The sequence below is a fragment of the Terrapene carolina genome, unplaced genomic scaffold (genome assembly GCF_002925995.2).
Source record: "Terrapene carolina triunguis isolate 2854851 unplaced genomic scaffold, T_m_triunguis-2.0 Scaffold130, whole genome shotgun sequence".
Lineage (NCBI taxonomy): Eukaryota > Metazoa > Chordata > Testudines > Emydidae > Terrapene > Terrapene triunguis.
The window spans coordinates 6,861,808-6,876,903 of record NW_020664481.1 but is presented as its reverse complement, the minus strand read 5'-3'; the positions used below and the strand labels follow the sequence as shown (position 1 = coordinate 6,876,903).

Below are 15,096 nucleotides of genomic sequence, written 5' to 3'. Positions count from 1 at the left end.
ATTTTCTATATGTGTGGTGCACTGGATGCTATGAGTAAATGCAGATCAGCTACTAAAATAAACAGGCCTAATTTCTGAAAAAGAAAAAATATGCGTATATTTACTTCCCCATAGCTGTACAGCCTAAATACTGCCTACATCTTCACAAATAAATAAAATGTATTATTATTCTTGTGGCATCATATGTGCATGACACTTCCCAGTTAATTAGTACAGCTGAACCAATAAAGCCAATGTTTTCCATTCAGACTGTTAAGATGTTAGACAGTGTAAACCAATACTCAGCCTGTATATTTCGGTGGATTTAATAAAAAAAAAAAAAAAAAAAAAAAAGCCACTTGCAAGTAGGGCCTAATTTCTCACCACAACATAGTATGAATCTGAAAATCCAGGGGAATCTTGAAGCAGCCATTGTAGTGGGGGTTGGAGGGAGGAGGAGAAATCTTTAGAACTGTGTGTTGCGTGCTTCAAATAACCATGTTACAAGTGTTTCTGTATATGAACCAATTTCAAAGGAAGAGATCATTTTTATCATACAAGTGTACTGAATCCCACTCCTACCCAGATTATTTGTCAACATTTAACAGAGAACTGAAGGGGTTTGGCGCTCTCTGTCCTGCACCCAATAAAATCACTGTCATGTTAAAGTGTAATGAAATCTTACATCCACCAGCTAGTGCAACAATATTTAGCATACAGTATAGCTGCATTTTATGCATGTGCTATACTGACTGAAGGAAAGACTAATTTAGGGTCTGAACAAAGACTGATCCTTCAACCCTCAGTCACTGAATTTACTCATTTGACTCCTGTAGGACAACGTGGGCAATTAAAGGTTCTTCGCATGAATAAGGATTTGCAGGATCAGGTCCTTAGCTTGAGGGTAGAGAGCACCTACTTAGGATAAATTCCATTTCAGTTCAGTACAATGTAAATATATATATATAACTATGTACACTGAACAGAATAAAGCATACACTACCTTACTTTTAAATTTTAACAATTTGTAGGAGTTCCCTAAACAAAGAAACCGTGATTGATGTTTCTTAGGAGACACTTAAATGCAGCACTTAAATCAAATTATTCTACCAGAGTTATCAACCAAAAATGAAAGAATCTTTTCCACATAAAAAAATTATATTTGGTAGTTTAGTAATGGTACAAACAGAATCCAAGACATTTGTAGAACTTACCTTAATTAGAGCAATCTAAAATTCCATCCCTATTGGCTCATTAGAGAACTCTTCATCTGGTATATACTGAATTGTCTTGTATTCGTTAATAAGGCCTGGTCTACACACACATTTTGTACCGATTTAATTTTCAGTTAGGGATGTGCTATTCTGTCAAAACAGTTAAATCAGTGTAACCCCTAGTCAGGATACAGTTATATCTGAATAAAGGTACCTTATACCAATATAGTGTTTTTCCCTTACAGAAATAAGCTATACTGATACAAGCAAATTTATACCGGTGTAGCTGCATCTACATTAACAGGGTTGTACCACATGCAATTATAGTAGTATATTATTATTAATTATTTGTATTACCGTTAAAGCAGATTTGTGTGTGTAGACAAGATATAAGAGTTCATAACGGGCCCCTTTTTACCTTTAATTTTAGACAGAAAATAATACTGCTTTTTGAAACCTACAATGGTAATTTCAAATGCAACTCTGTAGTTGTTATGGGATATAAAGTATCAAAAACTATTAATTTAAATCAAGTAGGGGAAAAAAGTAATCTCCAGAACACTATAAATAGCATGTCCTAAGGCTGCATTTCTAAAAGAAGTGCAGTAAAATAGAGGGGGAAGTTTAAATTTAAATGCAATATACTACAGTATTCCTGAGAAAGTCTAAAGAGTTGTGTATAATACTAAAGTAATTTTTCTGGGGAAATACTTGTGTTTCCTTTATGTTCAAAAGTTCTTTCACCTGAACAATCTAGGTCTCGAGATGAATTTCAAAATGAAAAGTATTCACTTGTTTTAAATGTATATTTGTCAAGTTAATAAATAATTCATGTGTTTAATAACCAGGTCTACTTCTGAAAATAAAAATTAAACCCTGATAAAAGGTGGTTAATAAAAGCTGGGAGAAAAAGTAACATTTGCATTCATTAAATTTCAAATTGAGAAAATATCAGTCACTAGACATCTATTTATCATGTGTTTTGAAATGTGAATTGTATGATTTCACCTAAAATCCTATTACATTATAACACTATTTCACTGGAGTCAATCAAAAATGTGATAAAGTACAAAATCTATTTCACATTACAAATCAGTATTTACTTACCTTTATATGAGCTAACAAGAGGTTATGGATGCTATTCAGTACCTGCAAAATTAGAATATGTAAGGCAAAATCTCTGCTTAACTTCCCTTTAGATGTCTCCTTGTGTGTGGATAATGTGTGAAATATGAATAACACAGAGATAACAAGGAAATAAAGACCACCTCCTCACTTAAGTAAAAGATGATCCTTTAAATATTTAAAGTAAGTAAATAAAACATCAGGAATCATAGACTCATAGAACTGGAAGGGACCTCGAGAAGTCATCTAGTCCAGTCCCCTGCATTCATGGCAGGACTAAGAAGGAGAACTTGGATATACTTGACAGTTAAAAGCTGTCTGCAAAAATATAAAAGGTCTGTAACAAACCCTGTTGAAAAATCCCGTCTTGGCACTAGCAATGCAAATGCAAAACTTGAGAAGCAAGTGCCAAGGCTAGATGTATGATAATAAAATTTAAGTTAGTACAGTGAATTGTTGATAACAGGGGCACCTCGTGTAACTTACAATATTTTGAATTTAAGACGTGTATATCGATACTCACCTCCTCTGAGAACAGAAATAGTTATTGCCTTTGGAAAACTTTTGGTAACTTACTCAGCAAGTTTACGTTCAGAAACCAGTTGCGTACACTTTGATATCAAAATTATAAATGAACCTTATAAAATTTCCCTGATATAAGTATGTGTGAATCTTTGAAGGAGAGAAAATTTGTGTGTCATATTAAGTAAAAGATACCAAATTTCCTAATCTTACAGAGCCAAGAATGGATGGGTATTCAAATAAAATGTAAATGATTACTCAGGAATATCCCTATGCGATACATACATTTGAATAACAGTGAAGATGAAATGGCAGCAGTCTTTTCTGGCTTTACTGCATTGTAATTATGATCGCTTGCCCAGGATGGCGTGCTGTTTTCTGATGCCGGCTCTTTAGCAACTGGTTGGGTGTTTGCTTCAGTTTTAGGGGCTGTCACCATACTTTTCTTCATGTTAATCTCTTTTTTCTCAGGAGTTGGTTTCTTCTGGGTGGACAAAGGCTTAGTACCTGCCTGTATAATTAGTAGAACCTTAATTACTAATACTAGTAATGACAGGAAGAATTATCATGTTGCACGTATTTAGTGACGAAAATATGTCTTCATAAATAGTGAATAATTACAAATGCATTTCAGATTACATAGTTACAATACAAAATGGGTTTCTGACAAGTTTATAAAGCTAGGAGAAATGCATTAGCCTAGCAGGAGAGAGTGTTGAGTCTCTACTCACGAGCAGACCCTGCCAGCAAACTGAACACTGTTGTATTTATCATCAAATATACGTAAATCTGCACATCCAGCTGTACCTGCCATGTTAACGTGGTTTCAGAGAGCTAAGTAATACAGATTTAAAAGGGCCTTTCAGAAATTCTCTTTCATTTCCTTACATGTGACACAAATCCCCTTGCATAGCCTGTCTCCCCATTAAAAAATAAACCTAAAAACTTTTAATCTAGGATAATATTAATAATTTTAACCTATGAATTAGCTTTAAAATATTACTGGGGGAATTATTTCAGAAAAGCTGTACTGAAGTGTAGATAATTTAATAACACCTATGCAAAGGAGGCTATATTGTATTTTAACAACCTTTTCCTGTTTTCTTTTTTTATCAGTAAGATTTAACTGAATTATCTTATTCTTTCATGTAGTTTTAGGTCATGAACATGGCAAAACAAACAAAAGAGTGAATCTCTAATGTTAAATCTTGAAAACTAAATATATTTCTGTCTGAAAACTGTACAGCAACCAGCCATTGGTGCTTCAGGGAAAATGCTGCTGCAAAGCTCTTTTTTAGTCAGGAACGTGAGCTTACCTGCAGTGGAGATTTTAGAATTGTGGATCTCTCCGATTTTGATTTGATCTTCTCTTTTGGCTTTGGTTCTTTTCCTGCACTGAGAAATTTCATGGTGGCTGCAGCATGTTTGAGAATGCAGTCGTTACTGCAGTACACAGAATCAGGCTGAGCCACATTAGAACAGCCAGGACCAATGCATTTTGATGCACCAGGAGCTTCCATTACCTAAAGATTGAAGCACAGCAAGTTCCATTTTTTAACTAAAAAACTGTATATAACCAGTGAAGAGGACTTATGTAACAGAATTTAACTAGTGCGTCTTAAAAGCATAACACGATTTTTCAATCAATATCAGATTCCAGAGTGAACTACTGACACCATCCCATATCCAACTCTGCTGGCCTAAGGAGTTCATGCTTGCAAATTCAACACAAAACCAAAATATTTATAAAATCATTAAAATATAAATAAGCCATAAGAAGGTCCATTTCATTTATATTTATTAAACAGAAAAGTACCACAGGCTTTAACACCTATTTCTCCTGGAGTTATTGATATCTAAAATGGAAAAGACCTACTGCATTAACCAGGCTGTCTCCCCGATAAGGCAGAATTGTTTTCTGCAGCACATTTTTCTATAGTTTTATCCAGTCTTATTTAAAAGTTCCAAGTGACAGGACTACTCCCACTTCCCTAGGGAAACTCCACCACAGCCTAATACTTACTTCCCACTGTCAGGATAGAAATTTCCCAATACTCAGTCTAAATTTTCTCTCTTAATTTCACCATAGTGTTTTACATGTAAATAAATCCTCTTCCTCCTCAGTGTTAACATATACCAATAACAGATGCCTCAGAAATATGATAGATCAGGTAACATCCTTAAAAGCCTACAAATATTTGATCATTGTGAGGTATAAGGAAAGGAATTTAAGTTTTCCTTCCTCTGTTTTCCCATTTGTAAAATTAGGATAACATCAATTATCTATGCTCGAAAAGCACTCATATCTAAAGATGAGAAGTGATGTGACAAAATGGAAATGTCCTGGACAAACCTTATGGAAATAATATAAACTTTACTGAATTACATTAAACTTTATTAAATTAGGTTTAATATCTTTGGGATCCATTATATTAAAAATGCAATTGTGTATGTGTTATTATGAAATTGTATGCAACTCCTTTAGGGGGATGGAGATGCTAATATAATTCCTCTGGTTATCAGTCCTTTTCAAGCCATCCCCTAGATAGGTTTTGCATAAACTAATTCAAAACGGATTCTCCAGTGACTATCCAAAAATCCTTTCTTTGTCTGTTAAACAGACTGGGTTTAAACAGGCTCAGGGCCTTCTTCTTGATCCAGCAAACAGACAGGATCCTGGTCCACAGAGGGACCCAAAGGACTGGGCCTACTGAAGTCCCATAAGACTGTGTGCTTGTTCTGAGCTGAAGCTGTGATGAATTTGAAACCACAAGGAAACCCCTTGAGTGGGGTTTTGAAGGACTATTCCTGCCAGAGACCACATATGGGTTGGGGAGATCTCTGAGGTAAGCTTATTACCATCTCCATAGGTTCATTTGTTGTTTTTAATGTTTTCTCTGTGTGCCTTTAACTTTAAGAATAAAATAGGTATGCATAGGAAGTACTGTGTGTTGCCTTATAACTGTGGGCAATTACTTGGTTATTAGTCTCTGAAGAAAAGTAAGCAGGCCTGCTTAGGCAGAGTCTTTTGCTGGGATATCGCAGTATAGTCAGGGGTCTGTGTGCCTGGAAATACACTGGGGTCAGATGGGAGTGGACACAGGTCACCACTCAAGAGAGGTAACAGGTAGGGAGCTGGAAGCCTGAGATGGGTGCCCTTGCTGGGCCAGAGGGGAAATACCAGTGCAGCTACCCTGAGCTGACACACTATACTATTAATTTCTGTTGGCTTCTTCTTGCCTCTCCTCATTTTGTCAAAATGTTTCGGGTAATGTGGTGACCACAACACAGTGTAAGATTCTACGCAAAGTCACAACAAAGTGAAGGAGGGGAAGAAAGAGAGAGAAACTATTAGCTCTGCACATGCAATCCAAAATTGCACTGGCCTTTTTCACTGCCCTATCATGTTACAAACTCTTGCATTAACTTGTATGTTCTCCAACTGAGTCATATTTTGTCATTTTCTCCCCTAGTTCCTCATCTCTCTAAAGCCCTTCCTTTTATATCTCAGTCCTCACTGGTTGCTCCCTCTTCCTGATCATTAGTGAAGATGTTAAATAAGAACGGGCCTAATACCCAATATTGCAATACTCCATTAGACAGCTCTCCCCAACTCAGTATATTGTAGTTTATAATTAATATTTGTTTACAGTATTTAGCCAATTTTCAATCCGCATGACAGTGTTGCTACGCAGACCAATTTCAATTAAGATTTACTGAGACACAAGTAGTGCTTATCTAAAGTACAAATACTATAAAATTTATTTTGTAGAGATAAATATTGTTCTTCAGGATAATTCTCTACAAATGCCCATGTTCACATCTGATTATGTCCACATACAGTGGGAGAAAAATATTACAAGAAATAATACATAAGTGCTTCCTAGGAGGCATCTTACATTTTAAATATCTAACAAGTCCAGTTGTAGTGTGTCACAAATAACTATTAAAGGCCCAATCCTGCACCACTGAAGTCAGTGGTGAAAAATCCATTTTTTCAATGTTATAGGATCAGGGTGTAAGCACCAAGCTTTCCTGAATGTCATGGCATTTTGATTAAAGTATTAATTAGCTGCGATGTTTGTTACAAGAATTTGAATTACTTAAAATAAACAATCTGTAGAATACAGCTCAAAATACAACGCATGAAAAATGCTACTGACATAATGTTACTCTTCTTAAGCGGTAATGACCATCTTGTTGATATCTTTTCAGTGTTCCTGAAAATTCAACCTTAAAGTAGGATTCTACTCTGAGGAGTGATAATAAGTGATTGTGAGGTTCCAAGTTTATTTCCTATAATTATTTCTGTATCAAGTGTGTTCAGTGTACAATTAAATCCCCCCCGGCCCCCCAATGCTTGTTTTATAAACTCTACCTTCACTCAAGTCAAATTGGAGTTATTCCTCTTCACGCATCATCAACAGTACTAAAAGCTTTGCGTGCCAAATTAGACTTTTAGTACAACCCCACTGTTGTCAAATCATGCCCACACTGAAGCCTGTGCAACTTATTACACAGGGTTTATTTTGACACAAAAATTAACACATCTGACACTGAATGCATGAGGATCAGGTGTCACTTTTGCATACTCATCCTTTACAGTAGAGACTAACCGAAAGTTTGGGAAAAGTGTAGAACCAGAATTTAATAGTATATAAAAGTTAGTGGGTGGGTGAATGGCAAAACTCCCATTTACTTCAATAGAGCCAAGATTTCACCCATTAACCTCTGTTTGCCAGAAGCTGGGACTGGATGACAGGGGATGGATCACTTGATGATTATCTTCTGTTCATTCCCTCTTGGGCACCTGGCATTGGCCACTGTCGGAAGACAGGACACTGGGCTAGATGGACTTTTGGTCTAACCCAGTATGGCCGTTCTTATGCTCACTATTTACACTAAAATTATCTGTGAAACTATTTCTAAATTTTACAAAACGTTGGGGTACCATTAAAAGCAATTAAATATCACTGTCCTAAAAATGAGGCACCCCTCAAAATGTAGTCACAGGAAAAATTCTACTGAATTTTCTCTGCCATGGTTCACAAACAAAACTGGGCTTTGAATAAAAAAAACCAAGTTTAAAGAAGATACGAAATGTCGACATTAAAGAATCATGATGTTTTCCATAACTCCCCCCAACTTTTCCCATAGATTAAAAGGACAGCACAGGAGAACATACATATATACTGACTTATAACACTGAAATATAAAATGAAGAATTGTTAATGGTAAGATTAAGAGCTGTGATAATTACAAATCATTAAAAATATAGCTAAGGATAGTGAATGAGTACAAATGAGGTAACACTTAGGTCAAGGTCCTGTTGCCATACTTGTGGTTTTGCCAATTCTTCTTTTACAGACTTGCTCATCTGTTTAAAATAATGTTATTGCTGACAGAACCAAATTAACATGTCGCACAGGAAGTTTTGGGCTGAAAATAGACAACAAGAAGCCCTTTTTCTGGTAAGACACAGGTCAGGGTGACAAAAAACCACCATGACATTGTAACTGAAAAACCACCAGAAAAAAATGCAGAAGTTGGGTAACTGAAGCCTGTGCATGCACAATGTATGGGTTACCTAAAACTAGGGAGGTCAAGTGATTAAAAAAATTAATCACGATTAATCTTGAGATTAAAAAAAATTAATTGCAATTAATCGCAATCTTAATCTCACGTTAAACAACATCAGAATACCATTTATTTAAATATTTTTGGGGTTTCTATATTTTCAAATATAGGGTCAGGGCTTGGGGCTCTGGGCTTCAGCACCTTCCCCCTTCCCCCTAGAAAGTTGTGGGCTGAAGCTTCAGCCCCCGCACCACCGATGCCTCCCAACACACCCACAGGTATACAATTAACATGTTAAAAAAAATTAACGCATTAATTTTGCTTTCAGTTAATCACAGGCATTAACTGCAATTAATTGACAGCCCTACCTAAAACCCAAAGGGTTTGTGTGTTAAAAAGTAAACTGGATAAAGATTTAGTAATCTATAATATAGAAATGTATAAGAGACCCATGTGAACATGGGCCCAAACAGGAGAAAAACTGGAAAAGAGACTGAAGGACTAGACCAGGAGATAAGAGAAGGCGACGATTATCATGGAAGAACTTCCTGGTGCCCTGGAATGTGGTAACTTGGGCCCATTAAACAATTCCATCTTATCTGTTATTATTTGCCTGGAATAAATGCATGTTCAGACACTATAAATGACAATAATTCCAACTAAAATTGTATAAATAAAGGCAAAAATTGATTAAAGCTGAAATTTGGTTGGACCTATCACTCTGTTTCCCAATTTTTATGTCCAACACAAAATTAAATATCAGCATATGGGAAATGATATATTAAAAACTTTTTTAGTATTTTATGTTAAATCTGCACACATATATTGATGATAACTGTAATTTTAAAGTTGTTGTAAATTAAAAAAAACTTTTTCAGATATATTCTAAGTATTTTGCTGAAAATGTCACTCCAAAGTCTACAAGCATTGTGCCAACGGTGGGCTTCAATATAACAGCTCTGATGCTAGCCAACATTTATAGGAAATGGTATTCCTGTCCAACCATTAAAATGCACACAAACCCATAAAATAAATTATTGCAGTGTGCTGTCAGCAAGTATGTAAGATTTTTTTTTTTTAAACTTGCTAAAGAGAAATAAAGTACAGATGACAGTCAAGGAGGATGCCTGTGCTTGCAAATACTAAAATAGCACCAGCAGCAGAAAGGTCAATTACTATGGCATTAAAAGGTTTAAACTAGTTTAAATTCAAGTTAAGAGGCTTTTTGCTTGCATTTAGAATGGCACACAGACTAGCTAATATAAACAACGTTCCTGTAATAATTGTATGTAGAAACTGGCAACAATTTGGAAGGATTTTTTTTTTTAATTAAATGTATTTTCAGAGTCATTTTAAAACAATAAAGTTTATCAATCCCCCTTTTCTGTGTATGAAGAGCTTCAAGAAATAAGGTCAAAACACAATGTCAAAGATTGGCTGGAAGTACACAGGACAGCTTGAATGTGTAAAGGCACACAAGTTTGCCAATAGTAACTGGATACCTACAGTGAAAAATAAAATAATTGATAGTTATTAGAAAAAGGCAATTTTAAAATAAAGACATGCCAATTTCAGAATTTTAAGGGTCTTTATGAAAGAACGGGAATTCAGCCAGTGTCTTGATTACCCAAATAAAAGAATAACAGATGCATACACATGATTAGGGTATTTTCCTTATCCTGATGTGTATGATTTGTAAATTTCAGTCCTTCAAAAATTAAAAAAATATATCCTAATGATTGTGACACTCCACTCATTCAGTTCTGGATCAAAATCTTTACTTATAAATCAGAAAGATACAAATAGCAAATATCTTTTAAAAAAATTTTTAGCAGCTTTGTTTTATATAAAAATATGTTGCAGCCCATAGATAAGCTAATGCCTCAACACATTCAATAGAACAAGAGACAACAACTAAAATACTTACAGGTTGAAATATCTTGAGTTTTTTCTTCCCACTTGGATTTGCAGCTTTTTCAATCCTACCCTTGATTCCTTGATCCTCACTGGACTTTTGTTCGACTGTTCCTACACTTGTGAGCTCTGTGCCATCCACGTTTACATGCCTTGATTTAGTTTCTTGCTGATCTGTTTCTGAAACTGTCTCATCCTGCCCCTGCAGAATGGTGCAATTTGGGCAGATATAGTCCTCCCCATTCCTTTCCAATAGTCGCCCACGAGCCTCAGAAATCCCCACACAGTCACCATGAAACCATTCCTCACACCTATCACAACAAATCATAAACCTGAAAATAAAGAACAAGTGGTTAAAAAATAAAATACTGAAAAACTCAGAAACAAAAAAAGTCCTTGTAATTTTGTCAGGAAGCCGGTTGCTTTGTATAACCGATTAATTTATTAGCTTACCCTACTACTTACATCCCCATGAAGTTGCAACAGAAAAAAAATTTTTATAGACACCTGGCAATGAAATCTTTGGTAGTAGGCTTATTTCCTGTGGAGGATTCTCTATTACTTGTACAGTATTTTTAGACAATACTTTGCATATGTATATAGCCCACCTGTTATTATGAGGCTGGTGACAGATACAGTACAGTGTATTTGGGTCATAAATCTCAGACTCAGATTTGCTTTTTGTGAACTCTTCAGATTCTTCATCTTTGATCTCTTTTGTTGCCAGGGCAGGTTTTATTTCCTTCTTAACCTGAAGATCTTCAGTATGTTCTTCAGACACAATTACTTGATTTCCAGTCTCAGTGCAATCAGTAGACTCAGGTTCTTGTTTGACAGGCAGCTCAGTCTTAACTTGATTTCCTGCCTGGACATCAACTGTTTCTGTAGGGTTTTGTTCTAGGTGTTTTTTCCTGAGGCGGTTCTGTATCTCTTTCAATGTCAATTCTGCAGGTTTTTGTTCAATGCGTTTGTTTCTTAGACGATTTTGTAGTTCTTTCAGCGTCAATCCATCACTATCACTATCAGAGGTATCATCATCATCATCATTTTTTGCACCCCTGCTTTCCAAGACTGGCTGATCCTTATTGTCTTTAGAGTCACCCTTCCGAGTGCCAGGTTTTATATCTGGAGTGCTCTCCACACTGCCTTCAGAGGCAGTCTCCACATCTGTAACCGGACAGGATGCTGGTTCACTTGAATCTTCAAGAGCAGTAGGAACATTCTTTCTACCTCTACGTCTTACTGTTGTAAGAAATTCTTCCACTCTTTCAGTACGCTTGGGTTGCCGTCCGCTACGCCGGAGGGACAGGCTTTGTTGCTGCTGCGGTTGTTGTTCACTAGTGTCCACATCAACATCTCCTGCCCCTTCTCGTTTGGCAATTGTAGTCCTTCGAAATCCCCATGTTTTCTTGAACTCCTTACTTGTGGGCTTGATAGTTTTTTGTTCCTCCTCATTGCTTTGCTCACCTTTATCATCCAAAACTGATGCTAAAAATAAAAGTAAAATTATGAAACTGATACTTCCTCATTTAGGATCACAGCTGACTTTTTTTTTTTTTTTAAACAAATCTTTCAAAATGTCATTATGTTTTCTTTGTGAGAGTAGATATAGACACGTTAAATGTGGTATGCTAGATGATTACTTAATAGCTCTGAACACAACCAAGAACACACTTTTTCTCAAAGTTCCTATTGACAGGGATCACTAAAGTTACAGCCAATATAATTAAGCAATGCGCGATTCCCCACTTCAATTTTTGATCATAATGAAAATTAAGCCACCCTTCCTGTTCACATGACAACTACACTCCAGTGTTCCACCTCACAGCAGAGGTAGTTTACTGTCCCATCTAACACTAAGTCAACATAATCCAGAAGCTAGGAATTGCTCATGCAGTGCATCCCCTTCTTTCCTAGGTGCTTATAATATTCCAAGCTCTTGCTGGCCTGGTATAACACAAGCCAAAATAGAGAAAGAACAGGTTAAAGACTATTTAGATAAGTTAGATATATTCAAGTCAGCAGGGCCTGATGAAATTCATCCTAGAATATTTAAGGAACTAGCTGAAGCAAGCTTGGAATGCTAGCAATTATCTTTAAGAACTTATGGAGGATGGGTGAAGTCCCAGCGGACTGGAAAACAGTAAACACCGTACCTATCTTTTAAAAGGGGAACAAAGAAGACCTGGGGAATTATAGAGCTGTCAGCCTAAATTAAATACCTGGAAAGAAACTGGGACAAATTATTAAACAAATAATTTACCTAGAAGATGATAGGGTTATAAGAAATAGCCAGCATGGATTTGTGAAAACCAAACTAATCTGCAGCAAGAGAGTTTTACATTAGCTATTGGGAAAATCTTTTTAAGTATATGGATAATTAAACATTAGAATAGGCTTCCAAAGGAGGTTGTAGAGTTCACATCACTGGAGGTTGTGGAATTCATGTCACTGGAGGTTTTAAAGAACAGGTTAAACAAACCGTTATCTGGTATGATCTAGATTTACTTGGTCCTGCCTCAGTGCAGGAGAGTTGGACTTGATGGCTTCTCGAGATACCTTCCAGCCTACATTTCTCTCTCTCTCCTCATCTCCCCCCATTTATTTAGGATGTTTTAACAAGTTTCCAATCAGTACCATGTAAATATCAGAAAAAAAACAATCATTATAAAAGCTTGCTTTTGTTTAGAGAGATATTATACAGGAATATAACCATCAGATCTTTCTATTTAACAGGGTGTTACCATATTACAGAGTGAGCATCACAATACCTATAATTTGTTGTTTCTAGTGATTTTATTAAATTGAATGAAATCACTATACACACATTTAACAGACCAAGCATGTCTATCAAATGTTATATTCAAAAAAACTGGACAGGTGTGCTGGTTTATTTGCAGGTCAATGTACTCTGAGTAATGAATAAAAGGTAAGCAAATATTTATCTGTCCTCTCTATTTTCCTGGGCATGTAATGGGTATGTTAACTTTTTCATCACCACAACCTTCCATATTTATTTTTAACCATTTCTCTATGATTGGACTATTTTTCTTTTTCCAGTGAGAGGCTACCAATATTCGAGCAAGTAACTAGCAGATGAGAAATTAATTCTTCATTTCTTCTTGTGTGACCATTTCTGCTAGGAAGCCCCCTAGGAGGATTACCACGGGATCATAAATATCCACCAACTATGGTATTTAGTTATGGACTGCATCCCAATATTCTCTAGCGACTGGATATGACCACCACATATGCCTAGGGAGGTTGTGGAATCTCAGTCATTGGAGGTTTTTTTACGTACAGGTTAGACAAACACCAGTTAGGAATGATCTAGTTATTACTTAGTCCTGCCTTGAGTGCAGGGGACTGGACGACCTCTCAAGGTCCCTTCCAGTCCTAGATTTCTATGATATATGCATAAAGAGAGTGTGTGTGTGTGTGTTTTCTCTAACCTGACTGGTGCTAGGTACTACTGAAACAGTATCTTACAGCAATTTTCTTCTATTGTGCTACAGACTGAGGTTGCTGGACCTCTTTTACTCTGGGGTAATTTGTCTACCCAGATCCTTTTCCCACGGTGTCATATACAGCAATTTTTTTCCTTAGGAAAGTTGTCTGCAAAGATCAATATAAATTATAAAGTTTCCTAATTGACCAAATGCTATCACATCTATTAAAGTTAGCTTTCTATATAAAACAGGTTTTCTAGAAAAGTCTGACTTTAAAGTACTGGTACCAGGGGAGAGTGGGCCAATTAAAGCTAGTTCTGACCTCTAAATAACTTAGAAAAGTTTGTTTTACCGAATAGCTGGCCAACTGTATGTTACAAGGCTCTCCCAATCTCTCAGGTTGGTGATTTGCGTTAAAATCTGGATATTTGCAATGGGTGTCATTGGTGAGGGGAAAGAACTTATCTCTAGTTCTATCCCAAACCCATACAATAGCATTTGCTAAAGGATGTGAGTACATTTCTGGAAGGAGTGATTTATTATTAATCCATGGTAGTTTAGCAATGTTTATAATGCAGCAATTTTCTTGTTCAATAAACCAGCCTACATTTCTCTGATTTTATAACCTAAATCTTTTAAAAACAATGTCTGACATCCTGGCCCCATTGAAGTAAAGGAAAAAAAACTTCCATTGATTTCAACAGAGTCAGGATTTCACAAAAGGTCTCCTACATGCCAAGAGGATGCTGCACCACCATGCCTTAAAGCCACTCCAAAAGACTACAATAATATTTTAATCGGTTTTTCTTTTAAAACAGAGGTTTTTATTTTAATTTGAATCAGTGGTTTTTATTTTCAACAATAAAGTCAGAAAAATATATCAGGTGTTTCTGAGACTTTTAAATTACACTTTAAAATGAATCCGAAAAGGTAAAATAGATTGAATCATTTGATGGCAGTATCATCCCTTCTTATCTTTGATAGACTCTTCATAGCAGGAACTCCCCCTTTCTATGCATTTGTACAGTGCCTAGCATAACAGACCTCCATCTTGGTTAGGGCTTCTAGGTGCTACCATAACAAAAAAACCACTAATATGTCTTAAGGCAGCAGAAAACCTAAAGCCAAATCCTTGATAAAAACCCCAAAGTCATGAATGTGATAGCAGCTCCAATCTAGCTTTTTCGTGCATGTGAAATGAATTAAAGACATCACAGAACAGAGACTTACAACACCATTAACCTAAAGATAAAAGATGAATAACTAGTGATCAGATAATTCATCATCCCACCTATCTTCACATAGCATCACTCCTT

At 36.0% G+C, this 15,096-nt stretch overlaps 1 protein-coding gene across 3 annotated transcripts in view; it reads right to left on the bottom strand.

The window, feature by feature from the left end:
- The window catches only part of DIDO1 (death inducer-obliterator 1), an 87,990-nt gene that overhangs the window by 41,089 nt on the left and 31,805 nt on the right, over positions 1–15,096 (bottom strand). For all 3 annotated transcript variants that reach the window (XM_026652705.1, XM_026652702.1, XM_026652703.2), the window contains 4 exons: positions 10,940–11,819; positions 10,345–10,663; positions 4,157–4,363; positions 3,126–3,351 (listed from right to left, as the gene is read on the bottom strand). In XM_026652705.1, coding sequence (XP_026508490.1) covers positions 3,126–3,351; positions 4,157–4,363; positions 10,345–10,663; positions 10,940–11,819 — 1,632 coding nt within the window. The remainder of the gene's footprint in view (positions 1–3,125; positions 3,352–4,156; positions 4,364–10,344; positions 10,664–10,939; positions 11,820–15,096) is intronic.